The 26,685-nt window shown below is 41.1% G+C and overlaps 1 protein-coding gene across 3 annotated transcripts in view; it reads left to right on the top strand.

The window, feature by feature from the left end:
* Positions 1–26,685, top strand: part of LOC111141351 (pantothenate kinase 2) — a 42,237-nt gene that overhangs the window by 2,993 nt on the left and 12,559 nt on the right. Inside the window, exons 2-4 of one of the 3 annotated variants that reach the window (XM_022493829.1) lie at positions 20,818–21,170; positions 25,004–25,257; positions 26,474–26,650. In XM_022493829.1, the coding sequence (XP_022349537.1) occupies positions 20,818–21,170; positions 25,004–25,257; positions 26,474–26,650 (784 nt within the window). Of the gene's footprint in view, positions 1–20,817; positions 21,171–23,923; positions 23,928–25,003; positions 25,258–26,473; positions 26,651–26,685 lie in introns of those variants that run through there. The other 2 variants (XM_022493830.1, XM_022493831.1) reach the window with 2 other exon arrangements.

A 26,685-nucleotide genomic window follows, 5' to 3' on the forward strand; every position in this document is an offset into this window, starting at 1 on the left:
GACTAAGAAATACCAAGTAAAGATTGATCTAAAATGTTGGAAACAAAGATGCTAATGATGGTTATGTACTGCTTACTTGTGTTAGACCTTGTGCCAAATATTTTATAAACATATCATTTAAGTCTCCCAACTATCCTGTGTAGTAGGGTTTTTTTTTTTTTTTTAAATCCTTAGTTTCCAGATGAGGAAGCAGTGTCAGTGAAATTTGTCCTTTGTCCAAGGGTGTATAATGAGTTAATAACAGAGCTGTCTTTTTTTTTTTTTTTAAAGATTTTATTTATTTATTTGACAGAGAGATCACAAGTAGGCAGAGAGGCAGGCAGAGAAAGAGGGAGAAGCAGGCTTCTCGCTGAGCAGAGAGCCCAATGCGGGGCTCGATCCCAGGAACCTGAGACCATGACCTGACCCGAAGGCAGAGGCTTAACCCACTGAGCCACCCAGGTGCCCCAACAGAGCTGTCTTTTGATTCTAGATGTCTGACTTTAGACCTAGTGTTCTTGACTTTCCCCATTTTTGAGTGAGGGAAGTTATGTGCAGTGTAACCTAGAGCAGTGGTTCTCACATGGAATCACTCAGAAGCTTAAAAAAAAAACAAACCCCTTCAGGTCTGCAAAAGGGTCTAAGAAATGCTTATGTTTAATTTTAAAAATTTCATTGAGGCTTAGTTAAATACTGCAAAATGTCCAATTTGACAAATGTATACAGGCATGTAACAAGAGAACATGCATTTCAATCAAGAGTCCCAGATGTACAGCAGATGTGTAGGAGGTGTGGGAACTTGGGATGACAGTGTCCCATGGGTGGGGGGACAAGCTGGATCTTTGAAGGTGACTCTCAGGCATGGTGTAGCATGCCAGTGAAGTCTTGGGACATGCTGCTTCTGGATTCATACCATTCATGGAGTATCTATCCTTAACCGCCATTGATCTGGAAAATAAAGCTTTTGTTTATAGCTTGACAATACTAGCCTGGCAGGTGGATTGCTTTTCCTCGGCTTTTGGGGAGCATCGGTATTGGCAGGATGGAATTGGTGCTGGGGCCCCGGGAGATTGTCCCTTATTGTGTTCAGTGTTTCATCTTCAGCTGGGGAGTTAGGGAAGGCTGCATGTTAGGAGCTCAGGAAAAAAGATTTCTGTTTTTTTGTAGCCTACTTTTGAGAGACAGAATGGGAGAGGATGCTTTTTAACCTCTTCATCAACTTTAAATCTAAATGAAATCAAAGTAAGCCCTTCATTTTGGATGTATAACATGTGCAGCAGTAAGCAGGATTTAAAAATAGTCCAATTATGTAGCTGTGTAAAATGGTACAGTCTGTTATTTTAGGGGCTATATGTGTGAATCATGCGTTTAGGTAATATGATTGTTCATTGTTGGCATCCCCGCCCTCTTTTTATCTAGGGGTACCCTAGGTAAGAAGTGATGTATGCTTTAAAATTTTTTTTTGCTTAAACACATGTTAAAAGGAGAGAGAATGAATACAATATACTCGTAGGCTGTTAGAGAGGACCTTACTAGGCAGAAAAGAATAGTTATTTGAATGGTCATTTAAAAGACCAATGATGTTTTTTGGGCTTACATTTATAACCTAGTGAGCATTTTTCAGGTTCATGTCGTCGTAGAGGTATCTTGAACTTCAGGCACTGTTCTTTCTCAGTTTATTGTGTTGTTCCTCAGTTTATGTCAGCAAGGCTGACTAGCTTGTGAAAACCCCTTTTCTAAATAGTGTCTTAAAGTTTGCTTTCTGAAAGTGGGAGCCATCTTTAGTTTTTAGTAGTTTGCTAGGTTTCATGTGTTTATATTTCCTGAACATAGAGATTATTATTGAGTCTGCTGGTTTGATAATATATAATATTTTTTAAGAATTAGGGAAGGCGGCCTATTTAACTTAGTCTCCAAGTTAAAACTATTTTAAATAAGAATTATTATTAAAGTATGTCTTTTAAGGTGAGGCCAAGGATTGCTGCCTAGACCAGCCTAGAGGTTTGGGTTTGCAATTCTTAACTAGATGTGGCCTGGTAAAGATGTCGTTCATAATGGTGAAAAATTGAGCACACTTTTATAAACCGTTTATTTCCTATTGGAAAGCATTTCAGTTGTTGAAACTCATTATGAGACAGATATGGTGCTGCAGATGGTTTTACATAAATAACCTGTGAGAGAGCATTTAAATTCTTTCTGGAAGCTTGTCCTAAGGCAAGTGTGAATTGTCTAGACTGAGTACCTTGAGGCCTTAATATCAGGAAATAGGCTAAGGGTTGCAAACCCACTAAAATATCTGTGAAGATCAATGGAATGACTCATGAATTAGACGTGATAAATAGGTGTTCTGTTGGTGAGATACAAAGACTGATGGTATAGCAAAAGTTCATTTTTCTGTGACTTTTCCCAGCAGAAGCACAGTGTTCTGAACAAGGATTGGAAAGCTTATTCCAGTTTTCATTTTATTAGGGTATCTGGGGCAGTCTTGCAGTCAGTGATAGGAATCTAAACCCCTTTGGACAGGGTGAATATTTAGAAATAACAGAATTCTGTGGCCTGATGCAATTCTCTCAGCCATTATGAAAGAGCGTGTGTCTAATGAACCTCCCATGCTTCTCAGTGTTTCTCTGTTCTTGGATATGTAAATGGTTCAATGAGTAGTACACAGAAAAATACTGAAGCCATTAGAGGTTATAATAAACATATGAACTGAGCTTTGCTTAAGACTTTTTATTTTTCTTTATATATTGTTGATCTTCCTGATTTTTTTTTTTTTAAATTAATGTGAGACAGCATGAGCAGGGGAGAGAGGGAGAGGGAGAAGCAGACTCCCTGCTGAGCACGGAGCCCTGATGCAGGGCTGGATCCCAGGACCTGGAGATCATGACTAGAGCTGAAGGCAGGCGTCCAACCATGTGAGCCACCTAGGTGCCTCCTTCCTGATTATTTAAAATATTATTTTTATTAGACTGCTTTTTAACTTTATTTTCATGTTAACTCAAGAATATGTGTTCTGTGCTCTTAGGTTTGTATAGATATTTGTGGAAAGAGGCTTGTTGAAGGTTTTAGGAAGTCTGGATTTGAGTCCCACCTCTGCCTTTTCTTGACTGGGACCTTGGGCCCTTTTGCACTTCTGTTTTCTTTTTGTTGTTTTGTTTTTTTGAGGGGGTGGGTGAGGAGGGGCAGAGGGAGAGAGAGAATCTTTTTTTTTTTTTTTTTTTTTTTTAAGATTTTATTTATTTGACAGAGAGCTCACAAGTAGGCAGAGAGGCAGGCAGAGAGCTGGGGGTGGGGAGCAAGCCCCCCGCTGAGCAGAGAGCCCGATGTGGGACTCATTCCCGGGACCCCGAGACCATGAGTGGAAGGCAGCGGCTTAATCCACTGAGCCACCCAGGCACCCCGAGAGAGAGAATCTTTTTTTTTTTTTTTTTAAAGATTTTATTTATTTATTTGACGGAGAGAGATCACAAGTAGACAGAGAGGCAGGCAGAGAGAGAGAGAGAGAGAGAGAAAAGCAGGCTCCCTGTTGAGCAGAGAGCCCGATGCAGAACTCGATCCCAGGACCCTGAGATCATGACCTGAGCCTAAGGCAGCGGCTTAACCCACTGAGCCACCCAGGCGCCCCCGAGAGAGAGAATCTTAAGCAGGTTCCACGCCCTGTGCAGAGCGGGACATGGGGCTCACTCCCAGCACCCCAAAATCATGACCTGAACCAAATCAAGAGTTGGTTACCTGACTGAGCTACCCAGGCACCCCTACACTTCTATCTCTTAATCTGTGAATGGGATGTGAATCTTAATCTGGGATGATTACAGTATTTGCCTTATATGGTTGTTGCAAGCATTAAATAAGCTTATACAGTTAAATGCCTAATACAGTGCTTGGCTGTTAACAGTCGATCATTTAAAATATATTAATGCTTTGGTTTTTTAATCTAAGGAAATGGGAGTAAAGCTTAATTTAAGGACTAATCTTCCATAGGTCTTAGACGTCCACACCTTCAGATTCCAATATTGTTGACGTGATATGTTTGTTGATGGCATGCTGTGTCTCTGCTAAATGCGATGGTGGTGGTGATGGTTAAAGGAATGGTGCTGCAGATAGGAAAACAGGAATCAAATCTCCTCGCTTCCATCATATCCAGTGCTGTTGTGTGCTTGGGCGAAGAAACTTTTCCTGTAGATGCCAGGGACAGACTTTGCATGACTTGTGCCAGGTTGGTTTAGGCCTGTCACTGGCAGTGGAATTTTTGTAGGTGTAAAAAAAGTTCAGGACTATCTCTGGGACCGAGGTGGAATGGCTGCTGGGGAGTCAACCACAGCGTTCTCTTTAGGACTGCATTGACATTGTTAGATTAACTTGGGGAGAATTGACATTTTAGTAATATTCAATATTTTCTGCTGGTACAGGATAATCCTCTTTCACTGCTGTGATTTTCAGTATACGATTTCAATAGTGATAGTACATACGTAGTATTATGATTTATTTCTAAGTATTATTATATGTGCCATTTTCCATGTCATTTTCTTGTTGGGTTTTTCTTACATAGGAATAGCTATTGGTATTTATGTTTTTTTAATCCATGTACTTAAAATTTTTTTTATTCTTTTATTTTAATCGAGTCTTTTAATTTTTATTTCTTTGGAATATATTGATGTAATTTCTTTTTTTTTTTTTTAAGATTTTATTTATTTATTTGACAGACCGTGATCACAAGTAGGCAGAGAGGCAGGCAGAGAGAGAGGAGGAAGCAGGCTCCCCGCGGAGCAGAGAGCCTGATGCGGGGCTCGATCCCAGGACCCCAGGATAATGACCCGAGCCGAAGGCAGAGGCTTTAACCCACTGAGCCACCCAGGTGCCCCTATTGAGGTAATTTCTAATGTGAAAACCATCTTTTGCATTACTGAGAAGAATCTTTGTTGACCACTGTGTGTTACTCTTAGTGCATAAGTGGATTCTGTTGTCTAATAATTTAATGCATTTTTTTGTGAGATACTTCTTTCTATTTTTGATATGAGGTTAGAATAACTTGGGAATCTTTTTAGATTTTTTTCTGTACTCTAGAAGCTCTTAGAGGTTTGGCTGGAAACTATTAGGGACTCCTACTTTCTTGTTCTTGTTTGGGTGGCAGATCTTCGATACCTTTTTAAAATTTTCCAGTGCTTTTGATTTGTGATTTTGATCTTATTTTGAGCCACTTTTTGTATTCCATTTTTATTGCTAATTTTCTGTTTAGTGAACTTTTTAAAACATTTTTTTTTATTTGAGAGAGAGGGAAAAATACAAAAGGGGGGAAGGGGCAGGGAGAGAGGGAGCTGAGTAAGGAGCCTGATGTGGGGCTTGGTCCCAGGACCCTGAGATCATGACCTGAACTGAAGGCAGATGCTTGACCAACTGATTCACTCAGGTTCCTCTGTTTAGTGTACATTTCAAACATTAAAATTGTATATTGTCCATTTGTACAGAATAGTATGCTTGCACAGTCTCTGGTTATATACTTAAAGACTTATTTGAGAGAAAGAGGGCTGGAGTGAGTGCTATGAGTGGGGGGCTTGAAGGGGCAGAGACAGAGGGAGAGGAGGAGAGACAGGGAAAGAAGTGGACTCACCACTGTGTGCAGAGCCCAATAGGGGGCTCAGTTTCATGACCCTGAAATCATGACCTGAGGTGAAATCAAGAGTTGTTCTCTTAACTCTGAGCCACCCAGGTGCCCCATGACTATTTACTCTTTTTCTTTACCTTTCTCCTTCTTCCTTCCTTCCTTCCTAGGAAAAGTTGGATCTAGATATACTTAACAGAAATTTGTTTGTTTTAATGACTTTTTCAAAGCTTGATTTTCATTCATCAGCTCTCCTGTGGCTTTGCTCTTGATGATGTTTTTCTAATTTCATTTACTTCTTGCTTTTATTTTTAATAATGCCCTTCTGATTCGGGTGCTTGGTTGGTGTAGTTGGTGGAGTGCCCGACTCTTGGTTTCAGCTTGTGTCCTGATCTCAGGGTCATGAGATTGAGCCCTGTGTTGGGCCCTGTGTTCAGCATGGAGTCTGCTTGAGATTCTCTCTCCCTCCCTTTTCCCACTCATCCGTGAGCTTGTTCTTTCTCACTGTCTTAAATAAATGAATAAATCTTAAAAAAAAAAAAAATTCCCTTCTGCTTATTTTGGGTCTGTTTTATTTATCTAGCGTTTCATTATATGTGACATTTGCTTTTATTCAGGTTTCTTCTTTTTTTAATCCATTTAAAATCCATTTAAAGCTAGAAATTTCCCTTTGGATGCCACCTTGGGTATATCCTATTGATTTTGATACATACTGTTCTTACTGTCATTTGTTTAAAAGTTTGTTTTGATTTCCTCTTTAATTTCAGAGTTAAAAGAAGTTAAAAGAATTTCAGAGTTAAAAGAAATCTCTCCCAGGTGGAGAGATTTAATTCTTTGTGTTTGTTGGATTAATTTATAATGTTGAAGTATTGTGGAAAGCAAATGTTCTTTGGAATTTGAGGTCCTTTAAGTTTGTGCCTTTAGTTTTTTGTATTGTTTATGGGTGTTTGAAAAGAAAGTATATATATTTTTTTGATACAGTTATTTATGTTTCATAGTTCCACCTTATTAGTTTGATAGTCAGATCCTCTATACCTTTATTGTGTGTGTGTGTGTGTGTGTGTGTGTGTGTGTACAAATTTCTGTGTCATTCTCAAGTTATCGTGTAGATTTATCAATTTCTTCTTGTTAGTATTTTTGATGCATTTGTTAGGTTCCTGTCAATTCTGCTTTTATGTACATGATATAATTTCATTTTGTTCTCTTTTAATGCTTTTTGTTCACTTGAGTTCTTTTTAGTGTGCATGTATTATATTTACTTTCTGTTAACATTTGATTAATACAGCAGAGTAGCATTGTTCAGGCATCATTTTGGTTATCTAAATTCAAGTATATAAATGTTAGAAGTCAGTTGAATAAATGGTGCCAGTGATTCTACCCAACAAATGGGTCAGTGAATATATAATTGCAAGTGAATATAGGATGGGAGTGGTGAATCCTATTTCCTTGGTAGATTGCTGTTTGGAGGGGCACATCTCATGTGAGTGTTAAATGCAGTGCTGGTCTTGAAACATAAGGTTTGACTTGAACTATACCATGGTTCCTAAATGTAATTCACCTGGTATATCAGTCTCCAGTGAGGTGCTTAATATTTTGATATGAACACTTTGTTTTTAAAAGTTTTTATTTATCTATTTGACCGAGAGAGGGAGAGAGCGCGAGAGAGGAAACACAAGCGAGGGAGTGGGAGAGGGAGAAGCAGGCTTTTGCAGGAAGCCTGATGTGGGGCTTGATCCCAGGACATCAGGACCTGAGCTGAAGGCACATGCCTAACAACTGAGCCAGCCAGGTGCCCTGATATGAGCACTTTTGATTGAATGCTCTTTTTCATCTTAAAGCACAATGGACTCTGTTGTGGGTGTTTTGCCATTTATTTACCTTCAGTCTACTTGTCATCTTTTTTTTTAAATTTTATTTTAACTTTAATAGAAATTTTATTAGTTTTTTTGTTTTTTTTTTATCATAATTACAAACTATGCCTGATGTCTTTTAGAGTTTAAATGAGAGAATATTTCTAATACATGAGACCCATTTAGTTAATAAATAGTATAAAGTATTAACAAATTTTTAAAAAAATTGTATTATTTTTGTAAATTAACATATAATGTATTATTTGTTTCAGGGTTACACATCTGTGATTCATCAGTCTTACACAATTCACAGCACTCACCATAGCACATACCCTTCCCAGTGTCCATAACCCAGCCACCCCATCCCTCCCACACCCCCAGCAACCCTCAGTTTGTTTCCTGAGATTAAGAGTCTCTTAGCTTTGGCTCCCTCCTGATCCCATCTTGTGTCATTTTATCCCTCCCTACCTGCCATGACCCTCCGGCCCTGCGTCTCAAGTTCCTCATATCAGAGAGATTATACGATAATTGTCTTGCTTTTAGTGACTTATTTTGCTTAGCTTATTACCCTCGAGTTCCATCCATGTTGCAAATGGCAAGATTTTTTTTTTTTAATGGCTGCATAGTATTCTAGTGTGTGTGTGTGTGTGTGTGTGTGTGTGTGTGTGTGTGTATAAAACATCTTCTTTATCCATTCATCTGCTCATGGACATATAGGTTCTTTCTATAGTTTGGCTATTGTATAGGTTTTTTCTATAGTTTGGCTTTTGTGGAGATTGCTGCTATAAACATTTGCGTCCACATGCCCCTTTGGATCACTATGTTTGTATCTTTAGGGTAAATACCCAGTAGTATGATTGCTGGGTCATAGGGTAGCTCTATTTTGAACTTTTTGAGGAAGTTCCGTACTGTTTTTCAGAGTGGCTGCGCCAGCTTGCATTCCCACCACCAGTGTAAGAGGGTTCGCCTTTCTCTGCATCCTCACCAACATCTGTCATTTCCTGCCTTGTTAATATTAGCCATTCCGACTGGTGTGAGGTGGTACCTCACTGTGGTTTTGGTTTGTATTTCTCTGATGGTGAGTGATGTTGGACACTTTTTCATGTGTTTGTTGGCCATCTGGATGTCTTCTTTGCAGAAATGTCTGTTCATGTCTTCTGCCCATTTCTTGATTGGATTATTTGTTCTTTGGGTGTTGAGTTTGATAAGTTCTTTATAGATTTTGGATACTAACCCTTTATCTGATATGTCATTTGCAGTTCTCTTCTCCTATTATGTCAGTTGTCTTTTGGTTTCATTGACTGTTTCTTTTGCTGTGCAAAAGCTTTTGATCTTGATGAAGTCCCAATAGTTCATTTTGCCCTTGCTTCCCTTGCCTTTGGTGATGTTTCTAGGAAGAAGTTGCTGCAGCTGAGGTCGAGGAGGTGGCTGCCTGTGTTCTCAAGGATTTTGATGGATTCCTGTTTCACATTGAGGTTGTTCATCCATTTGGAGTCTATTTTAGTGTGTGGTGTAAGGAGATGGTCCAGTTTCATTCTTTTGCATGTGGCTGTCCAATTTTCCCAACACCATTTGTTGAAGAGACTTTTTTCCATTGGACATTCTTTCCTGCTTTGTTGAGGAATAGTTGACCATAGAGTTGAGGGTCCATATTTGGGCTCTCTGTTCTGTTCCATTGATCTATGTGTCTGTTTTTTTGCCAGTACCATACTGTCTTGATGATGTCATCATCAAGCATTGTAATAGAGCTTGAAGTCTGGAATTGTGATGCCACCAACTTTGGCTTTCTTTTTCAACATTCCTCTGGCTATTCGAGGTCTTTTCTGGTTCCATATAAATTTTAGGATTATTTGTTCCATTTCTTTTATTTTGATAGGGATTGCATTAAATGTGTAGATTTCTTCCGGTAGCATAGACATTTTCACAGTATTTTTTTTTTTTTTTACAAGATTTTATTTATTTGACAGAGAGAGAGAGAGAGAGCGAGCGAGCTATCACAGGTAAGCAGAGAGGCAGGCGGTGGGGGAAGCAGGCTCCCTGCTGAGCAGAGAGCTCGATGCGGAGATCGATCCCAGGACCCTGAGACTATGACCTGAGCTGAAGTCAGAGGCTTAACCCACTGAGCCACCCGGGCGCCCCACATTTTCATAATATTTGTTCTTCCGATCCATGAGCGTGGAATGTTTTTCCATTTCTTTGTGTCTTCCCCAGTTTCTTTCATGAGTGCTTTATAGTTTCCTGAGTATAGATTCTTTGCCTGTTTGGTTAGGTTTATTCCTAGGTATTCCTAGGTTTGGGTGAAGTTGTAAATGGGATCAACTTCTTAATTTCTCTTTCTTTTGTCTTGCTGTTGGTATAGAAATGCAGCTAATTTCTGTACATTGATTTTATATCCTGACACTTTACTGAATTCCTATATGAGGTTTAGCAGTTTTGGAATGGAGTCTTTTTGGGTTTTCCACATAAAGTACCATATCATCTTTGGAGTGAGAGTTTGACTTATTCTGTGCTGATTCAGATGCCTTTTATTTCTTTTTGTTGTCTTACTGCTGAGGCTAGTACTGTGTTGAATAGTAGTGGTGATAGTGGACAGCCCTCCCATGTTCCTGACCTTAAGGGAAAGTGCTCAGTTTTCCCCATTGAGAAGGATATTCACGGTGGGTTTTTCATAGATGGTTTTGATGATATTTAGGTATGTACCCTGTATCCCTACACTGTGAAGAGTTTTGGTCAAGATAGGAAGCTGTACTTTGTCAAATGCTTTTTCAGCATCTATTGAGAGTATCATTTGGTTCTTGTTCTTTCTTTTATTAATGTATTGTATCACATTGATTGATCTGTGGATGTTGAACCAGCCTTGCAGGCCACTTGGTCGTAGTGAATAACCCTTTTAAAGTACTGTTGGATCCTACTGACTAGTATTTTGGTTGGAATTTCTGCATCCATGTTCATCAAGGATATTGGTCTGTAATTCTCCTTTTTGATGGGGTCTTTGTCATCTTTGTCTGGTTTTGGGATCAAGGTAATGCTGGCCTCATGAAAGGAGTTTGGAAGTTTTTCTTCCACTTCTATTTTTTGGAATAGTTTCAGGAGAATAGGTATTAATTCTTCCTTATATGTTTGGTAGAATTTCCCTGGGAAGCCATCTGGCCCTGGGCTCTTGTTTATTGGGAGATTTTTGATGACTGCTTCAATCTCCTTACTGGTTATGGGTCTGTTGAGGTTTTCTGTTTCTTTCTGGTTCAGTTTTGGTAGTTTATATGTCTCCAGGAATGCATGTATTTCTTCCAGATTGTCAAATTTGCTGGCGTATAGTTGCTCATAATATGTTTTTATAATTGTTCTTTGTATTTCTTTGGTGTTGGTTGTGATCTCTTCTCTTTCATTCATGATTTTATTAATTTGGGTCTTTTTTCTTTTTGATAAGTCTGGCCAGGTCAGTTTTACTAGTTCTTTCAAAAAACCAGCTCCTATTTTCATTGATTTGTTCTGCTGTTCTTTTGGTTTCTATTTCATTGATTTCTACTCTGGTCTCTATTTAGTATTTCTCTTCTTCTGTTGGGTTTAGGCTTTCTTTGCTGTTCTTTTCTCCAGCTCCTTTAGGTGTAGGGGTAGGTTGTGTACTTGAGACCTTTCTTGTTTCTTGAGAAAGGCTTGTATTGCTGTATACCTTCCTCTCAGGACTACCTTTGTTGTGTCCCAAAGATTTTTTCATTCTTTAGTAGGATGCTCTTTAGCCTCCATGTATTTGAGTTCTTTCCAACTTTCCTCTTGTGGTTCAGTTCTAGTTTCAAAGCATCGTGGTCTGAAAATATGCAGGGAATGATCCCAGTCTTTTGGTACTGGTTGAGACCTGATTTGTGACCCTGGGTGTGATCTGTTCTGGAGAATGTTCCATGTGCACTAGAGAAGAATGTATATTCTGTTGCTTTAGGATGGAGTGTCCTAAATATATCTGCTATGTCCATCTAGTCTAGTGTGTCATTTAAAGCTTTTATTTCCTTGTTGATCTTTGGCTTAGATGATCTGTCCATTTCAGTGAGGGGGTTGTTAAAGTCCCCTACTGTTACTGTATTATTGTTGATGTGTTTATTTGATTTTGTTATTAATTGGTTTATATAATTGACTGCTCCCATGATAGGGGCATAGATATTTAAAATTGCTAGATCTTCTTGTTGGACAGACCCTTTGAGTATGAAATCGTGTCCTTCTTCATCTCTTATTATAGTGTTTGGCTTAAAATCTAATTTATCTGGGGCACCTGGGTGGCTCAGTTGGTTAAGCAACTGCCTTCGGCTCAGGTCATGATCCTGGAGTTGCAGGATCAAGTCTCACATAAGGCCCTCTGCTCATCAGGGAGCTGGCTTCTCCCCTCTGCCCCTTGCCTCTTTCATGCTCTCTCTTTCTCAAATAAATAAAATCTTAAAAAAAAAAAAAATCTAATTTATCTGATAGAAGGATTGCCACCCAAGCTTTCTTTTCTTTTCCTTTCTTTCTTTCTTTCTTTTTTTTTTTTTTTTTTAATTTATTCGACAGAGATGCAGCGAGAGAGGGAACATAAGCAGAGGGGGTAAGAGAGGGAGAAGCAGGCCTCCCGCCAAGCAGGGAGCCCGATGCAGGATCCGATCCCAGGAGCCTGGGATCATGGCCTGAGCCAGGCTTTCTTTTGATGTCCATTAGCATGGTAAATTGTTTTCCACCCCCTCACTTTAAATCTGGAGGTGTCTTTGGGTCTAAAATGAATTTATGGCAGACAGAATATTGATGGGTCTGTTTTTTTATTCATTCTGATAACCTGTGTCTATTGATTGGGGTATTTAGCCCATTTACATTCAGTGTAACTATTGAAAGATATGAATTTAGTGCCATTGTATTGCCTGTAAGGTGATTATTACTGTATATTGTCTCTGTTCCTTTCTGGTCTGTTACTTTTAGACTCTGTCTTTGCTTAGAGGACCCTTTTCAAAATTTCCTGTTGACTGGTTTGGTGTTTGCAAATTCTCTTAGTTTTTGTTTGTTCTGGAAGCTTTTTATCTCTCCTTCTATTTTCAGTGACAGCCTAGCTGGATATGTATTCCTGGCTGCATATTTTTCTTGTTTAGTGCTCTGAATATATCATGCCAGCCCTTTCTGGCCTGAGAGGTCTCTGTGGATAGGTCTGCTGCCAATCTAATATTTCTGCCATTGTATTTTACAGACCTCTTGTCCTGAGCTGCTTTTGGGATTTTCTCTTTGTCACTGAGACTTGTAAGTTCTACTATTAGATGATGGGGTGTGGACCTATTTTTATTTATTTTGAGGGGGATTCTCTATGCCTCCTGGATTTTGATGCTTGTTGCCTTCACCAAATTAGGGAAATTCTCTGCTATAATTTGCTCCAATATATATATTTATATTGGAGCAAATTGGAGCAAATCTAGAGAGAGAGAGAGAGAGAGAGAGAGAGAGCGCAAATTACAGCAGAGAATTTCCCTAATTCTCTTCTCTCTCTTCTTCTCTCTTCTCTTCTTCTGGGATCCCAACTTACATTGTTTTGTCTTACGGTATCCTTTATCTCTCAAATTCTCCCCTCGTGGTCCAGTAGTTGTTTCTTTTTCTCAACTTCTTTATTTTACATCATTTGGTCTTCTATATCACTGATTCTCTCTTCTGCCTCATTTATCCTAGCAGTAAGAACCTCCATTTTTGATTGTACCTCCTTAATAGCTTTTTTGATTTCAACTTTTTTGGATTTTATTTCTTTTATTTCTCCAGAAAGGGGTTCTATAGTATCTTCCATGCTTTTTTTTTGAACCCAGCTAACACCTTGAGAATCGTCATTCTGAACTCTAGTTCTGACATATTACCAATGTCCATATTGATTAGGTCCCTAGCCATCGGTACTCCCTCTTGTTCTTTTTTTGTGGTGAATTTTTCTGCTTTTTCATTTTATCCAGAGAAGAATAGATGCATGAAAGAACAAAATATTAAAAGGGTAGCAATGACCCCAGAAAGGTATTCACTAGCCAAATCAGAAGAGACCTGAAACTGGGGGGAGAAGAAAGGAGGAAAAAAGGGGGGAAAAATACACACACACACACACACACACACACATTAGACTGATGAATAGAACAGAGCCACACACTTGATTTTGGGTGTATTTTGGTCTGTTAGAAGAAACTATCTCCCAAAATTTTAAACAAAGAAAAAATACATACACACACACACACACACACACACACACGAAAAAGGGTAAACATGATGGGATAGAATATGACTGTAAAGATGAAAATTTTAAAAAAATTCTAAAAAAGAAATTGATAAGTTGGTTGAAATAAGAAGGGGAAAAAAAAGGAAAGTATGTGATCAGGCTGGAGACTACAACAAAGCCATATGCTAGATTTAGGGTATGTTTGATCTATTAGAAGAAACTGTATCCCAAAATTTTAAAGAAAAAAAAAAAAGCTATATGTATACAAAAAATAGGGTTAAATACAATGAAGGAATAGAATATGACTAAAAAATGAAAATGGAAAATGATTTTTATTTTTTATTTTTATTTATTTGTTTATTTTTAATTAATTTATTTGACAGACAAAGATCACAAGTAGGCAGAGAGAAGGGGGGAAGCAGGCCTCCCGCCAAGCAGAGAGCCCAATTTGGGGCTCGATCCCAGGATCCTGGGATCATGACCCGAGCAAAGGCAGAGGCTTTAACTCACTGAGCCACCCAGGTGCCCCTGAAAAAAGATTTTCAAAAAAAGATTTTATTTATTTGACAGAGACAGCAAGAGAGGGAACACAAGTTAGAGGGAGTGAGAGAGGGAGAAGCAGGCTCCCCACTAAGCATGGAGCCCAATGTGGGGCTAAATCCCAGGACCCTGGGATCATGACCTGAGCTGAAGGCAGATGCTTAATGACTAAGCCACCCAGGTGCCCCTGAAAAAAGATTTTTAAGAAGGTACTGATGAGATAAAATAGTTAAAAAAGAAAGGAAAACTTTAAAAAGTAAAGTAAGAAAAAAGTAAAGTTTATAAAATTTAACTTTGAAAGACTAAAGAATCATGGGGAAAAAGTCATGAATTCTGTGTGTTGCTTTCCCCTAACTCTGGAGTTCTGCAGTTCTCATTGATCAGTGAACTTGGTCTTCACTGGATGTCATTGCTAATCTTCTGGGGGAGGGGTCTGTTGCCCTGATTCTGAAATGTCTTTGCCTGAGGTGGAATTGCACCGCCCCTGCCAGGGGCTGGGCTAAGCAATCTGCTCTAGTTCACTCTCTGGAGCTTTTGTTCCCTAAATGCTTTCTGTAGAGCTCTGGAGGCCGGGAATGAAGATGGCTGCCTCCCAGTCTCCCACCAGGAGGAGCCATGAGCTCAGGGCCCCACTCCTCAGTGTGCCCTGAGAGAAAAATGGTCAATCCCTCCCATCTCTCTGGTCTCCGGTCGCACTCCGAGCTCACCCAGCCTGTGACCAAGCATCTCTGTCTCTGGTGCACAGCCCTGTTTGGAGTCTCCAAACCCAGCAGATTCCTGCAGTGCGCTCCCACACCGCTCCTCCCGGAGGAGGAAGGAGGGAGTCTCTCTGGATCTGCCACCTGTGGGGTCCCTGCTCGAAGAGCAGTGGCCCAACTGTTCCTTGGATCATGGTTTAAGGTAACTTGGAGCTGAGAGCCCCCCTTCTTGGCTCCATCTCTGTAGTCGGCTTCCCGGCTCCAATACCTGGGAGCTCTGCCACACTCAGGCACCCCGGGTCTTTCTGTGACCCCATGGATCCTGAGACCACAGTTTCCTGTGAGGGCTTCACCCCCCGCTTAGCCTCTGGAGTGGAGCAGACTTCTAAAAGTTCCGATTTTTTTTTTTTTTTTAATAAGACATTTTTTTTTTTAAGATTTTATTTATTTATTTGAGAGAGAGAGATCACAAGTAGGCAGAGGGGCAGGCAGAGAGAGAGAAAGGGAGGCAGGCTCCCTGCTGAGCAGAGAGCCCGATGCGGGACTCGATCCCAGGACCCTGAGATCATGACCTGAGCCGAAGGCAGCGGCTGAACCCACTGAGCCACCCAGGTGCCCTAAAAGTTCCGATTTTGTTCTCTGCTGTTCTACTGCTTACCGGGAGCCGGCGCCTCTCCCCCATGTCTGTGTTCCTGAATGTCGCCTCAGATTCACTTCTCCACTGGTTCTGCCTTCCAAAAGTGGTCACTTTTCTGTTCATAGATTTGCTGCTCTTCTCTTCGATCTTCTGCTGAGTTTGTAGGTATTCAGAATGGTTTCTTAACTATCCAGCTGAACTCCTGGGACCTGATGATAGGTCTCCTACTTCTCCGCCAACTTGCTCCTCCCCAGTCTATTTGTTATCTTAAGTGTTATCTTTTTATATAAGCATATAATCAAATTTCCTCTTTAGTCTACAAGGGAAATTTGACTGATTTGTGATTACTGATACTTTTGTGTTAATTTTTTAAAAGATTTTATTTATTTGAGAGAGAAAAAGAGCATGAGGGGGTACAGCAGAGGGAGAAGGAGACTCCCTGCTGAGCTGGGATCCTGATGCTGAGCTGGGAGCTGGAGGTGGGGCTTGATCCCAGGGCCCAGAGATCGTGACATGAGCTGAAGGCAGACACTTGACTAACTGAGCCTGCTGGGCACCCCCATTCCTATTTTTTTATTTTGTGCATGCCATATTTTTTTCTTTGTTTTTGAACTGATTTTTTCCCATAGTTTGAAGGTCATATGTCCCCCCCCCCCCTTCTGGAGTTACTTGTAAATTTTGATGGGTTTAAATCATCATTTCATTCTTCTTACTTAGAATTAATCAGGACATGTATGGTCTTTCCCCCGTCAAGACAGAACTGCAGTTTGCTTCACTTCCCTTTCCTTTCTCTTCCCTCTTCAACTTCCTGTGTTGAAATCATGTATTTTTATTCCAGATTGCTGATTTTTTGAAAGTCACATGTATTCCTGCTTCCTTTGCTTATCATTTCTTAAAGCTCATATCTTCTTGGATGCTTTTTAAATTATATTGGAATGCATTTACTATTTCAGAGAAGGTTTTTGAGTAGTAAACATTGAGTTCTTTCATGTGTGAACATTTCTTTTGCATTCTTTCTTGAAAGCTGATTTGGCTGGATATGTTTCAAAATCATTTTTCTTATGACTTTGAAGCCAGTGGTTCCATTGTCTTTTAGCATCTATGTCGCTGATGAAAAATCTAATTCCACATTTATGTGATTTATGTATCTTTGTAGGAATTCTGTTTTTTTCCTTTGGAAAAATTTTTTAATTAATATATGATATATTATTTGCCCCAGGGGCACAGGTCTGTGAATCGTCAGGCTTACACAATTCATAGCACTCACCATACCCTCCCCAATGTCCGTAACCCAACCACCCTATCCCCCCACCCCAAGCAACCCTCAGTTTGTTTTGCGAGATATATAAGATATATATATATATGCAAGATATATAAGAGTCTCTTATGGTTTGTCTCCCTCTTGATCCCATTTTGTTTTATTTTTTCCTTCCCAACCTTCCAAACCCCCCACTTTGCTTCTCAACTTCCTCATATCAGGGAGATCATATGGAAATTTGTTTTTTAGTGTTCAGTTAGCCAGCATATAGTCCATCATTAGTTTTTGATGATAGTGTTCAGCAATTCATTAGTTGTATATAACATCCAGTGCCCATCATCACACATGCCCTCCTTACTACCCATCACTGGTTACCCTCCCCCACCCTCCCCCCACCTTCTGTAACCCTCATTTTGGTTCAGGGGTCCAGAGTCTCTCATGATTTGTCTCCCTCTCTGATTTCATCCCATTCAGTTTTCCCTCCCTTACCCTATGGTGCTCTTGTGCCATTCCTTGTGTTTCACATATGAGTAAAACCATCTGATAGTTGTCTTTCTCTGCTTGACTTATTTCACTTAGCCTAATCCCTTCCAGTTCCAACCATGTCGATGGAGTCTTTAGAAGTTTTTAGATTTCTTGACATTTACTTAAAAAAAAATTTTTTTTTTTAAGGATTTATTGAATTTTTTTTGAGAGAGCAAGAGAATGAGCTGGGGAAGGGTAGAGGGAGAGGGACAGGTTAAACTCCCTGTTGAATGGGGACCCCGACATGGGGCTTAATCCCAGATGCCCGAGATCATGACCTGAGCCGAAGGCAACCACTTAGCCAACTCTGCCACCCAGGCGCCTTGGATTTCTTGAAATTTCAATAGCATATGTCCAAGCCTGCCCTTTCTCCACTACTTGGTTCCACTTAACACTTCGTGAACCTGATGATTTATGTCTTTATTCCCCTTCCTCCTTCAGGAAATTTCTGGGACTCCTAGAGGGTAAATATTGGACTTCCTAGTTCTGTATATATGCCTACCTTTCTTTCATACTTGAGAAGCATTTTGGGAGAATTTCTTACTTTTGTTTTCCATTTGTTTTTTTTCTGTGCCCATTTTGCTGTTAAATATATTGGTTGAGCTTTCTTTTGGAAATAGATTTGTTCCCTTTTTTGTTTTATAAAACTCTTTGTTGAGGTGTAATCTACACACAAGCAACTACACCCATTTAAAGTGTACACTTCATGCATTTTGACAGATACATACACCCATGAAGCTTTATCCTCATCTCCAGCAATCAAGATTTGGGTTACTACAGAACGTTTCCTCCTTCCCCTGTATAGTTCTTCCTTCCCCTCCTCTCCCAGCCTACAATATTTATACTTTCTATCAGATGCAGAAATGATTGCTTTGCATCTCCTAGGGTTTCATAGAAATGGAATCATATAGCATGTAGCCTGTTGCGTGAGGCTTCTTTTACTCAGCCTGTTTTTGAGATTCATCTTTTTTGGCTTTAGAAGCTTCGCACCGCCCCCCCCCAACCCCAGCGACTAAGAAATTAACATTAATACAGTTCACAGACTTTACTTAGATTTCACCAGTTTTACATAAACTCTTTTGCGTATGCATATTTAGTTCTGTATAATTATAATTCTATAATGTATTCACATATACATTCTTGCAGTCACAACCACAGGTGGCAAATCATTTCTTAATTTCTGATTTTTTTCCTTGTGGTAGCTTATTCATTTTTCATGGATGAGATCTCATTTTATCTCTGAGGATATTTATGATTATTTTTAAGTCTCTTGTTTGTTCCTACAACTCTTTCTTCAGATGTTTCTCATTTTTGTGGTGTAGATTTCCCTTTTGGTGATTCTAATTTGTAAAATGGGCATCTTTGTTTTGAGGATTGTCGTTCTGTCAGTGGATGTAGTTTCTCTTTGCCAGTCTCTCAGGAGGGACTGTAGGGATATGTGGCCAGGTGTGGGAGCTCCTCATTTCTTTTGAGTGATAGTGGCTACTTGGGTGCCATCCTGAGTCTTTGGCTTAAGTGCCTGTGTTTAGTGAAGACTTTGCCTCTGGTTGGGGGGGCCGGGGAGGGTGGAGGTGAGGAAATGGTTGGTCTGTCCAGTTGCACCAGATGACCCCACCAGATCACCCTTGACCCCCAGAGCCTGCTCCTGTTTCCCCAGGCAGCTAGCCCTCTGTACAGCTTACGGAGCACCCTGTGCTTCCCCAGTGTTCATAGCTACTCCCAATTTTTACAGCATTCTTGCTTTGAGGGTTCTGAACAGTTACTGTCTCTGTCATCCTGGTTCTGCTGATCGTATCATTTCTTGTTTCCCAGAACTATTTATTTTTTATTTTTTTTATTTTTTAAAAACATTTATTTATTTGAGAGAGAGAGAGAGACAGTGAGAGAGAGCATGAGCGAGGAGAAGGTCAGAGGGAGAAGCAGACTCCCCGTGGAGCTGGGAGCCTGATGCGGGACTCGATCCTGGGACTCCAGGATCATGACCTGAGCTGAAGGCAGTCGCTTAACCAACTGAGCCACCCAGGCGCCCTCCCAGAACTATTTTGGAAAATACTATATCAGTATACCTCTATCTTTAGTAATTTCTATGATCTAAGCTGGGAGGGCAAGGCATGCATGTCTGTGCAGTCCATCTTCATCTGATCTCCCAAAGCCATTTTTTGGGAAGGATTTGTTTGGGAACAGATATAACTCTGAAATGCCTATTCCATTAAAGTCCTTTGAAGCCTTTTATTTTGGGGTGCCTTGGTGGCTCAGTCATTAAGTGTCTGCCTTCTGCTCAGGTCACGATCCCGGGATCCTGGGATTGAGCCCTGGATTGGGCTCCCTGCTCAGTGGGAAGCCTGCTTCTCCCTCTCCCACTCCCCTTGCTTATGTTCCCTCTCTCCCTGCCTCTCTGTCAAATAAATAAATAAAATCTTAAAAAAAAAAATTGAACCTTTTATTTTTACATCCGGTTTTGAGGGACAAATTGACCACTGAAGGTTACATGTTACATGGGTTGGGAATTTCCTCCACCCCTAGTCTGCATAGTAAACTGGAGCTCTGAAAAAAGTTTCAACATTTTTTCTTCTTTTTAAAAAAATAATTAATTAATTACTTAATTACTTAATTTATTTATTTATCTTTAAAGATTTTATTTATTTGAGGGGCGCCTGGGTGTCTCAGTTGGTTAAGCGGCTGCCTTCGAATCAAGTCATGATCCCAGGGTCCTGGGATTGAGCCCCGTTTTGGGCTCCCTGCTCAGTGGAGAGTCTGGTTCTCCCTCTTCCTCTGCCTGCAGCTCTGCCTACTTGTGCTCTCTATCAAATAAATAAATAAAATCTTAAAGAAAAGATTTTATTTACTGGAGAGAGCAGGAGAGAGCGCACGCTCCGGGGGGGAAGGGTGGAGGAAGTGGGAGAAGCAGACTCTCGATTCCAGGAGATGGGGCTCGATTCCAGGACTCTGGGATCAGGACCTGAGCTGAAAGCAAACACTTAACTGTGTGAGCCCCCAGGCATCCCTCAGCATTTCTTTTCCTTTGTTTCTTTTTTTTTTTTTTTTTTAAGGTTTTATTTATTTGACACAGAGAGAGAGTGCGCTTGCAGAGGGAGAGGGAGCCCGATGCGGGACTTGATCCCAGGACTCTGAGATGACCTGAGCCAAAGGCAGATGCTTAACCAACTGAGCCACCCAGGCACCCCTCAGCATTTTTTAATTTAAGCCAAGGGGAAGGATGTAGATTTTCATTTTCAATCTTTTTCCTTTTTCTACCCCCCCCCTGAGTTGAGGGTCATGGGTAGTCACTTTGATGTTTTTTAATATTTCAAAGTGTAGTTTGGGCTTCCTGTAAGAGGGTTGGGTTGGGTTGGCCCACTGTTCTGATTTTTTATTTTTTCTTTAAGATTTCCAAATCAGAATCCTGTTCCCTCCCCAACCCCTTTTTGTATTTATAGTCCTTGGAAACCTCAAGGTATGAATAAGTTGCTAATCTAGTACATATATGTTTAGTTTTCAAGAAAAAAGTTGTTCTGACTTTTTTTTTTCCTTCTCCCTTTAGTTTTTCCATGGTTTGGCTTGGATATTGGTGGAACCTTGGTCAAGCTGGTTTATTTTGAACCCAAAGACATCACAGCTGAAGAAGAAGAGGAAGAGGTGGAAAGTCTTAAAAGCATTCGGAAGTACCTGACCTCCAATGTGGCATATGGGTCCACAGGTATTCGGGACGTGCACCTGGAGCTGAAGGACCTGACTCTGTGTGGACGCAAGGGCAATCTGCACTTCATACGCTTTCCCACTCACGACATGCCTGCTTTCATTCAGATGGGCAGAGATAAAAACTTCTCGAGTCTCCACACTGTCTTTTGTGCCACTGGAGGTGGAGCATACAAATTTGAGAAGGATTTTCTCACAGTATGTATTTTTTGGCTTATATACAATTTATGGTAATCTGATTTTTTTTAAAAAAGACTTACTTAGTTGAGAGAGAGGGAGAGCAGATGGGTGTGTGAGTGTGTGCAGAGGAGGGGCAGAGGGAGAGGGAGAGAGAATCTTCAGGCAGGCTCCCTGCTGAGCACAAAGCCTGACACAGGGCTGGATCCCACGACCCATGACCCATGAGATCATGACCCAAGCAGCAACCAAGAGTCGGGCGCTCAACCAGCTGAGCCACCCAGGTGCGCTGGTAATCTGATGGTTAAAAATAATACCAATAGCAAGTGGTGGAATCATTTCTGACAGAACTTGAATTTTCTTGAGTCCGATTAAGATTAGATAGATGTAAATGAGTGGTAGTCAGGAGTTAGCAGTCTAGAGATTGTTGTAGCGTTTACTTTTTGCCCAGTTCAGGTAAGTTGATAGATAAGGATCAACCACCGAAAGCATGGCATTTTGTTGTTCTTGTAGTGTTGCAGAAATAGCAAAGCTGTGATAAGCAGACTGAAGAACTACCTCTGAGGAACATGTTAAATTAAATCTTGAGCAGTGAGGGGCGTCTAGCTGGCTCAGTTGGAAGAACATGCACCTCTTGAACTTGGGGTTGTGAGTTCGAGTCCCATGTTGGATGTAGAGATTACTATTAAAAAAAAACCCTCTTGAACAATGAGATTGAAAAATGATTTTGGGGAGCTTGGCTGGCTCGGTAGAACATGTGACTGTTGGTCTCAGAGTTGTGAATTCAAGCCCCATGTTGGGCGTGGAGCTTACTTTAAAAACAATAAAATAGGGCACCTGGGTGGCTCAGTTGGGTAAGCTTCTGCTTTTGGCTGAGGTCATGATCCTGGGGTTTTGGGATCGAGCCCTGGGAGTTGGCCTCCCTGCTCAGCTGGCTCTGCTTCTCCTTCTCCCTGCCCCCTGCTTGTGTTCTTTCTCTCACTATCTCTCTCTCTCAAATAAATAAATACATAAGTAAATAAATCTTTAAAAAAGTAATAAATTAAGAAAAATAATTTTTTAAAATGTCGTTTCATTTCTTCAAATGTCGTTTCAAATGTTGTCTCTCGTCTCATCTACCACATGATTTCTCCTGTCTGCTCAGTTGTTTCCTGGCAGGCTTACTATTTACATACAACAAGAACTCTGGTCCCAAGCAGCGGCTGTTCGGTCTCAGGGGTAGTTGGAAATGGTTAGCAGTGGAGCCTCCTCTCCCCAAATGCCTTCTGATGCGTATTGTGCTGTGCTCTTGTTCCAGGAGTCTGAATCATGTGTGACACTGGGGGAGCGCCAGTGGGTACCTGCTTTTGTTTTCTTTTAGTGAACACTGCAAAGTCTTGAGGCTGGGTCCTTTGAGGTGGATGTGGGGGTGGGGTAGGTGGGAGAGAGGACAAGTGAGTTGGCCGAGACCTGGACCTTCCCGGTGCAGTATAGATTGAAAATATCTTCAGTGACCATATTTTTAATGCCACTAATGAGAATGTTATTTTAGAGAACTGCTTTTTCCTTTGTCATTCTACCTCTTTTTTCTCCACGTGTCATTGTTTGGTTTGTGATCTTATTCTCTTTCGTTGTCTTCTGTCTCCTGACTTTAATCATAATATAGAATTGACATGATTTTTTTTTTTAACAAGTTTCTGTATTCTTTGCTTGAATTTCTTTTGGTTGTTGGTTTTCAGTGGTTTGTCTTCCACCCGTGAGTAAAGGGGAAGTGTAGCTGGAGGAGAGACGGTCCCCTCCTTTGCGGAAGATTCATAGTGGACTCTGGATCATTGATAGGTAACGGAGAAAATCCTTTTCTGGGACCCTGTAGAGATGCCCTTTGGAATATATTTGAAAATCATTCAGGTTGTTATCAGAGGTTCAGCATTGTGTGGTAATTTAAGGGGAGGGTGCAGAGTGGATTTTGGACCTCAGGAATTGGTTCTTAGGCTGTCGGGGTTTCTCATCTGTATGTGCCAATGCTGTCCTTGAAAACTAGGAAAATGAAATGCCCGTCAAATGCTGTTTGTTATGCATTAGGGGTGACTAGTATTTAATAAACCACAGTGAAATATTTTTTAAAATATTGAGTTTACCCTGTTGCCTTTTAAATTTTTTTTTTTTTTTTTTTAAGATTTTTACAAGCAGGGGGAGTGGGGAGAGGGAGAAGCAGGCTTCCTGCTGAGCAGGGAGCCTGATGAGGGGCTCAGTTCCAGGACCTCAGGACCTGAGCCAAAGGCAGACTCTTAACAGAGCCACCCAGGCAGAGCCACCCAGGCGCCCCTACCCTGTTGCCTTTTTAATGCAAATTTTTTTAAAAATGCAGATTTCGGGGGCACTTACTGGGTTTGCTTGTTGGTGCAGTGCCCACATTCTGTATTCCTGGCATTAGTGAGGTTAGCTGTGCATTGAGTCCTCTTTCATTTAGATGTGGGGATTTGATAGGAGCTAGCAGGACACTGCAGGATGATGGAGTTAGAGGAAGGAGAAGGAAGAAATTGTAGGAAGAAAAAGGAGGCCAGCTGATTGGGCCAGTGGAAAGTGATGAAAGTGATGGAAAATTGGAAGTGGAAATGCTGGCACTTGAAATCATGTGTCAGGAAATCGGTTTTGAATTTGTGACAGCAGGGAGGGCACGAGCGGGTCTACAGCAGGGCCAGTGATGCATCCTCCAGGAGCTTGCGTTTGGTCTGAGGAGGAATTGCAGATCTTATTTAGGGATGGTTTTCAGTGGTTTATCCGGGTCACGGGTACCAGGTAGGTGTTATAATTAAAGATTAATATGAAGGTACTTACTAACTTCCCTCTCTGCGGCGGATCTGAATAAGTCTAGGGTAAATGTAATCAAGTGAGAGTAGAATAAAGGGGGAGAACTTGCGGGGCCAGACCTAGTTGTAAGTAGAAATCAGTGCTTTCACCAAGTGGAGGCCGTTTTCCCTTTGTGCATATACGGAGTCTCCGTGCCTGTAAACGTCCCTAAACGTTCGTGTGGGTTAGGAGTCCAGGGAGTGAAGTGGGCTTTCTGCCATCTCTCCAGAGTTACCGCTGTTAGAAGTTGACGTATCTTCCTAGTTCTCTGGGCATGACTGTGAATGACACATACATGTGCATATAAACTTGGCGTTAGAAACAGGCCGATAGGGTCTTTATGAAATGTTGCTCAAGTTGCTTTTTTGACTGACAACACATCCTGGAGTTCTTCCCACTTCAGTTCTTGACTGACTGCAGATCCTGGTCACTCTCCACTGCTGTACAGCGCACCCTAATATGAATAATAATCAGTCGTTGATTTAAGTGGAATGAAGTTGATAACACTGTTGTAAATTTTGATACTGTTAAAATTTTCCCATCTTCCAGGGGTTGTAATCGGTTTAGGTAGTGAAAAATCTCGCCTTCTACTTGAACATTTTTCTGCCTTGACCTCCGTTTATTAATAATAAAGTGTGGCCTGCTTTGGTATTGCTCCAGTCTTGAAGATGGTCTTTCAGAAGAGAGACATGAGAGTCCTTGTGGCTCCTGCCATATGTCACCAGGTGTTTGAGTCACTTGAATTTCTTGGAGTCAGCTTTCTGCTTGGGCTGTGATCCTGACTCCTGGTCCCTGTGCTTGGGTCTCAGCATAAGTCTCCACCGTGAGGGCTGTTTGTAGAGGGTGTGGGGGTGGATCTGTCTTGTGGGGTCTGTCCTGGTGTGTGCGGTCTCCAGGTTTGTTCTGTGAATCATGCATAAATAATCCACATCTGTGAGCACTTCTGTGCTTTGTTTAATGGAGAGGGGTGCCTTATAAAGTGGAGTTGTACTTGCTTGTCTGAATACATTTTTATTTCATTACAGATAGGTGACCTTCAGCTTTGCAAACTTGATGAACTAGATTGCTTAGTAAAAGGAATTTTATACATTGACTCAGTTGGATTCAATGGACGGTCACAGTGCTATTACTTTGAAAACCCTGCCGATGCTGAAAAATGTCAGAAGTTACCGTTTGATTTGAAAAATCCATACCCTCTGCTTCTGGTGAACATTGGCTCTGGGGTTAGCATTTTAGCAGTATATTCCAAAGATAATTACAAGCGGGTCACGGGTACCAGGTAGGTCTTTTATATAAAGGTTATTAACTTGTTTTTGATATCGTAATGGGTTAAAAGTGAGTTTTCAGGTATTGCGTATAAGTACACTTTTAAGGATCTGTTTAAATTATGTGGAAAACATTTTTTTTTCTGGGATTAGGCCAACAAATAATTTTTCTATGAAAATTCTGGTATCATGACCTCCTTTTCTTTAATCTGTACTGCTCAGGATTTCATTATCATAGTTCTGTAAAATATCTTATTGTCAGACTCATTGAGCCCATCGTCCTTGCCCTCAGCTAGTGTATGGTGTGCGTAAACCATAAGTTAGCAAAGCTGGTAGGTAGCATCTGTGAGGAGAAGGCAAGGCAAGACCCCAGCTTTGAAACTGGCCTAGATTTTTTTTTTTTTTAAGATTTTATTTATTTACTTGAGAGAGGAAGAACAAGTGGTGGGGAGGGCCTGAGGGAGAGAGAGAAGTAGAGTCTCAGCTGAGCAGGGAGCCCAGTGTGGGGCTCAGTCTCAGGACCCGGAGGTCATGACCTGAGCTGAAGTTAGATGCTTCACCCATTGAGCCCCCCAGGCTCTCCTGGCCTCGATTTGATACATACAGGCACATGTGCGCACACTTACCCAGCCACGGGATGGTCTGAGATCTAGAAGGTGAGGTACTGACGGGGGGAGAGGGCAGGCTGAACAGGGAGGAGAGGTGGCAGGCAAGAATGAGTATATTGGTGGTTTAAGGATTAGGGATGACTTGAGGTAGAACAAGGAGCTGGGGATTGGGATAGACAGTTTAACAGGTGTGAATTTTAAAAAGTAATTTTGGGGGAGAAACACATTAATGGGAGAGTTCTTTTCAGGGTGAGGGTGCTGATAAGCCAGGGCGACTAGGGGTTTAGAAAGACAAAGGAAGGCCGCGTGGCCCAGGTGTGGTGGGCAGATCTGCCCACGAACTCCTCACACTCAGCAGATGCTCAGACTGCACTGGGGACTGGGCTGGGCCAGGAGCCCTGTGTTTGCCATTTCGCTTGTTGGCGCACGTGAATATGTGTCAAGGTATGTATCAGGCACCTTGTTTTCTGTCTTCCCACAGACTTGCCTGCCAGAGGCATCAGCGTGACTGGGTTGGCGCAAGAGTGGGTTGATGTATGAATGTGGTTTTGGGTTCATAAATACTACCTTCCTGTTCTTATTTTTAAAATGTTGTAATACTGTGTTGTTTGTTTTTAATCAGTCTTGGAGGAGGAACTTTTTTTGGTCTCTGCTGTCTTCTTACTGGCTGTACCACTTTTGAAGAAGCTCTTGAAATGGCATCTCGTGGAGATAGCACCAAAGTGGATAAATTAGTTCGAGACATTTATGGAGGGGACTATGAGAGGTTTGGACTGCCGGGCTGGGCTGTGGCATCAAGGTAAGGGTGCGTGTGTGTTCTAAGAAAGACAGGAA

This window comes from Enhydra lutris, unplaced genomic scaffold (genome assembly GCF_002288905.1).
Source record: "Enhydra lutris kenyoni isolate GAN:26980312 unplaced genomic scaffold, ASM228890v2 scaffoldscaffold6, whole genome shotgun sequence".
Taxonomy (NCBI): Eukaryota; Metazoa; Chordata; class Mammalia; order Carnivora; family Mustelidae; genus Enhydra; species Enhydra lutris.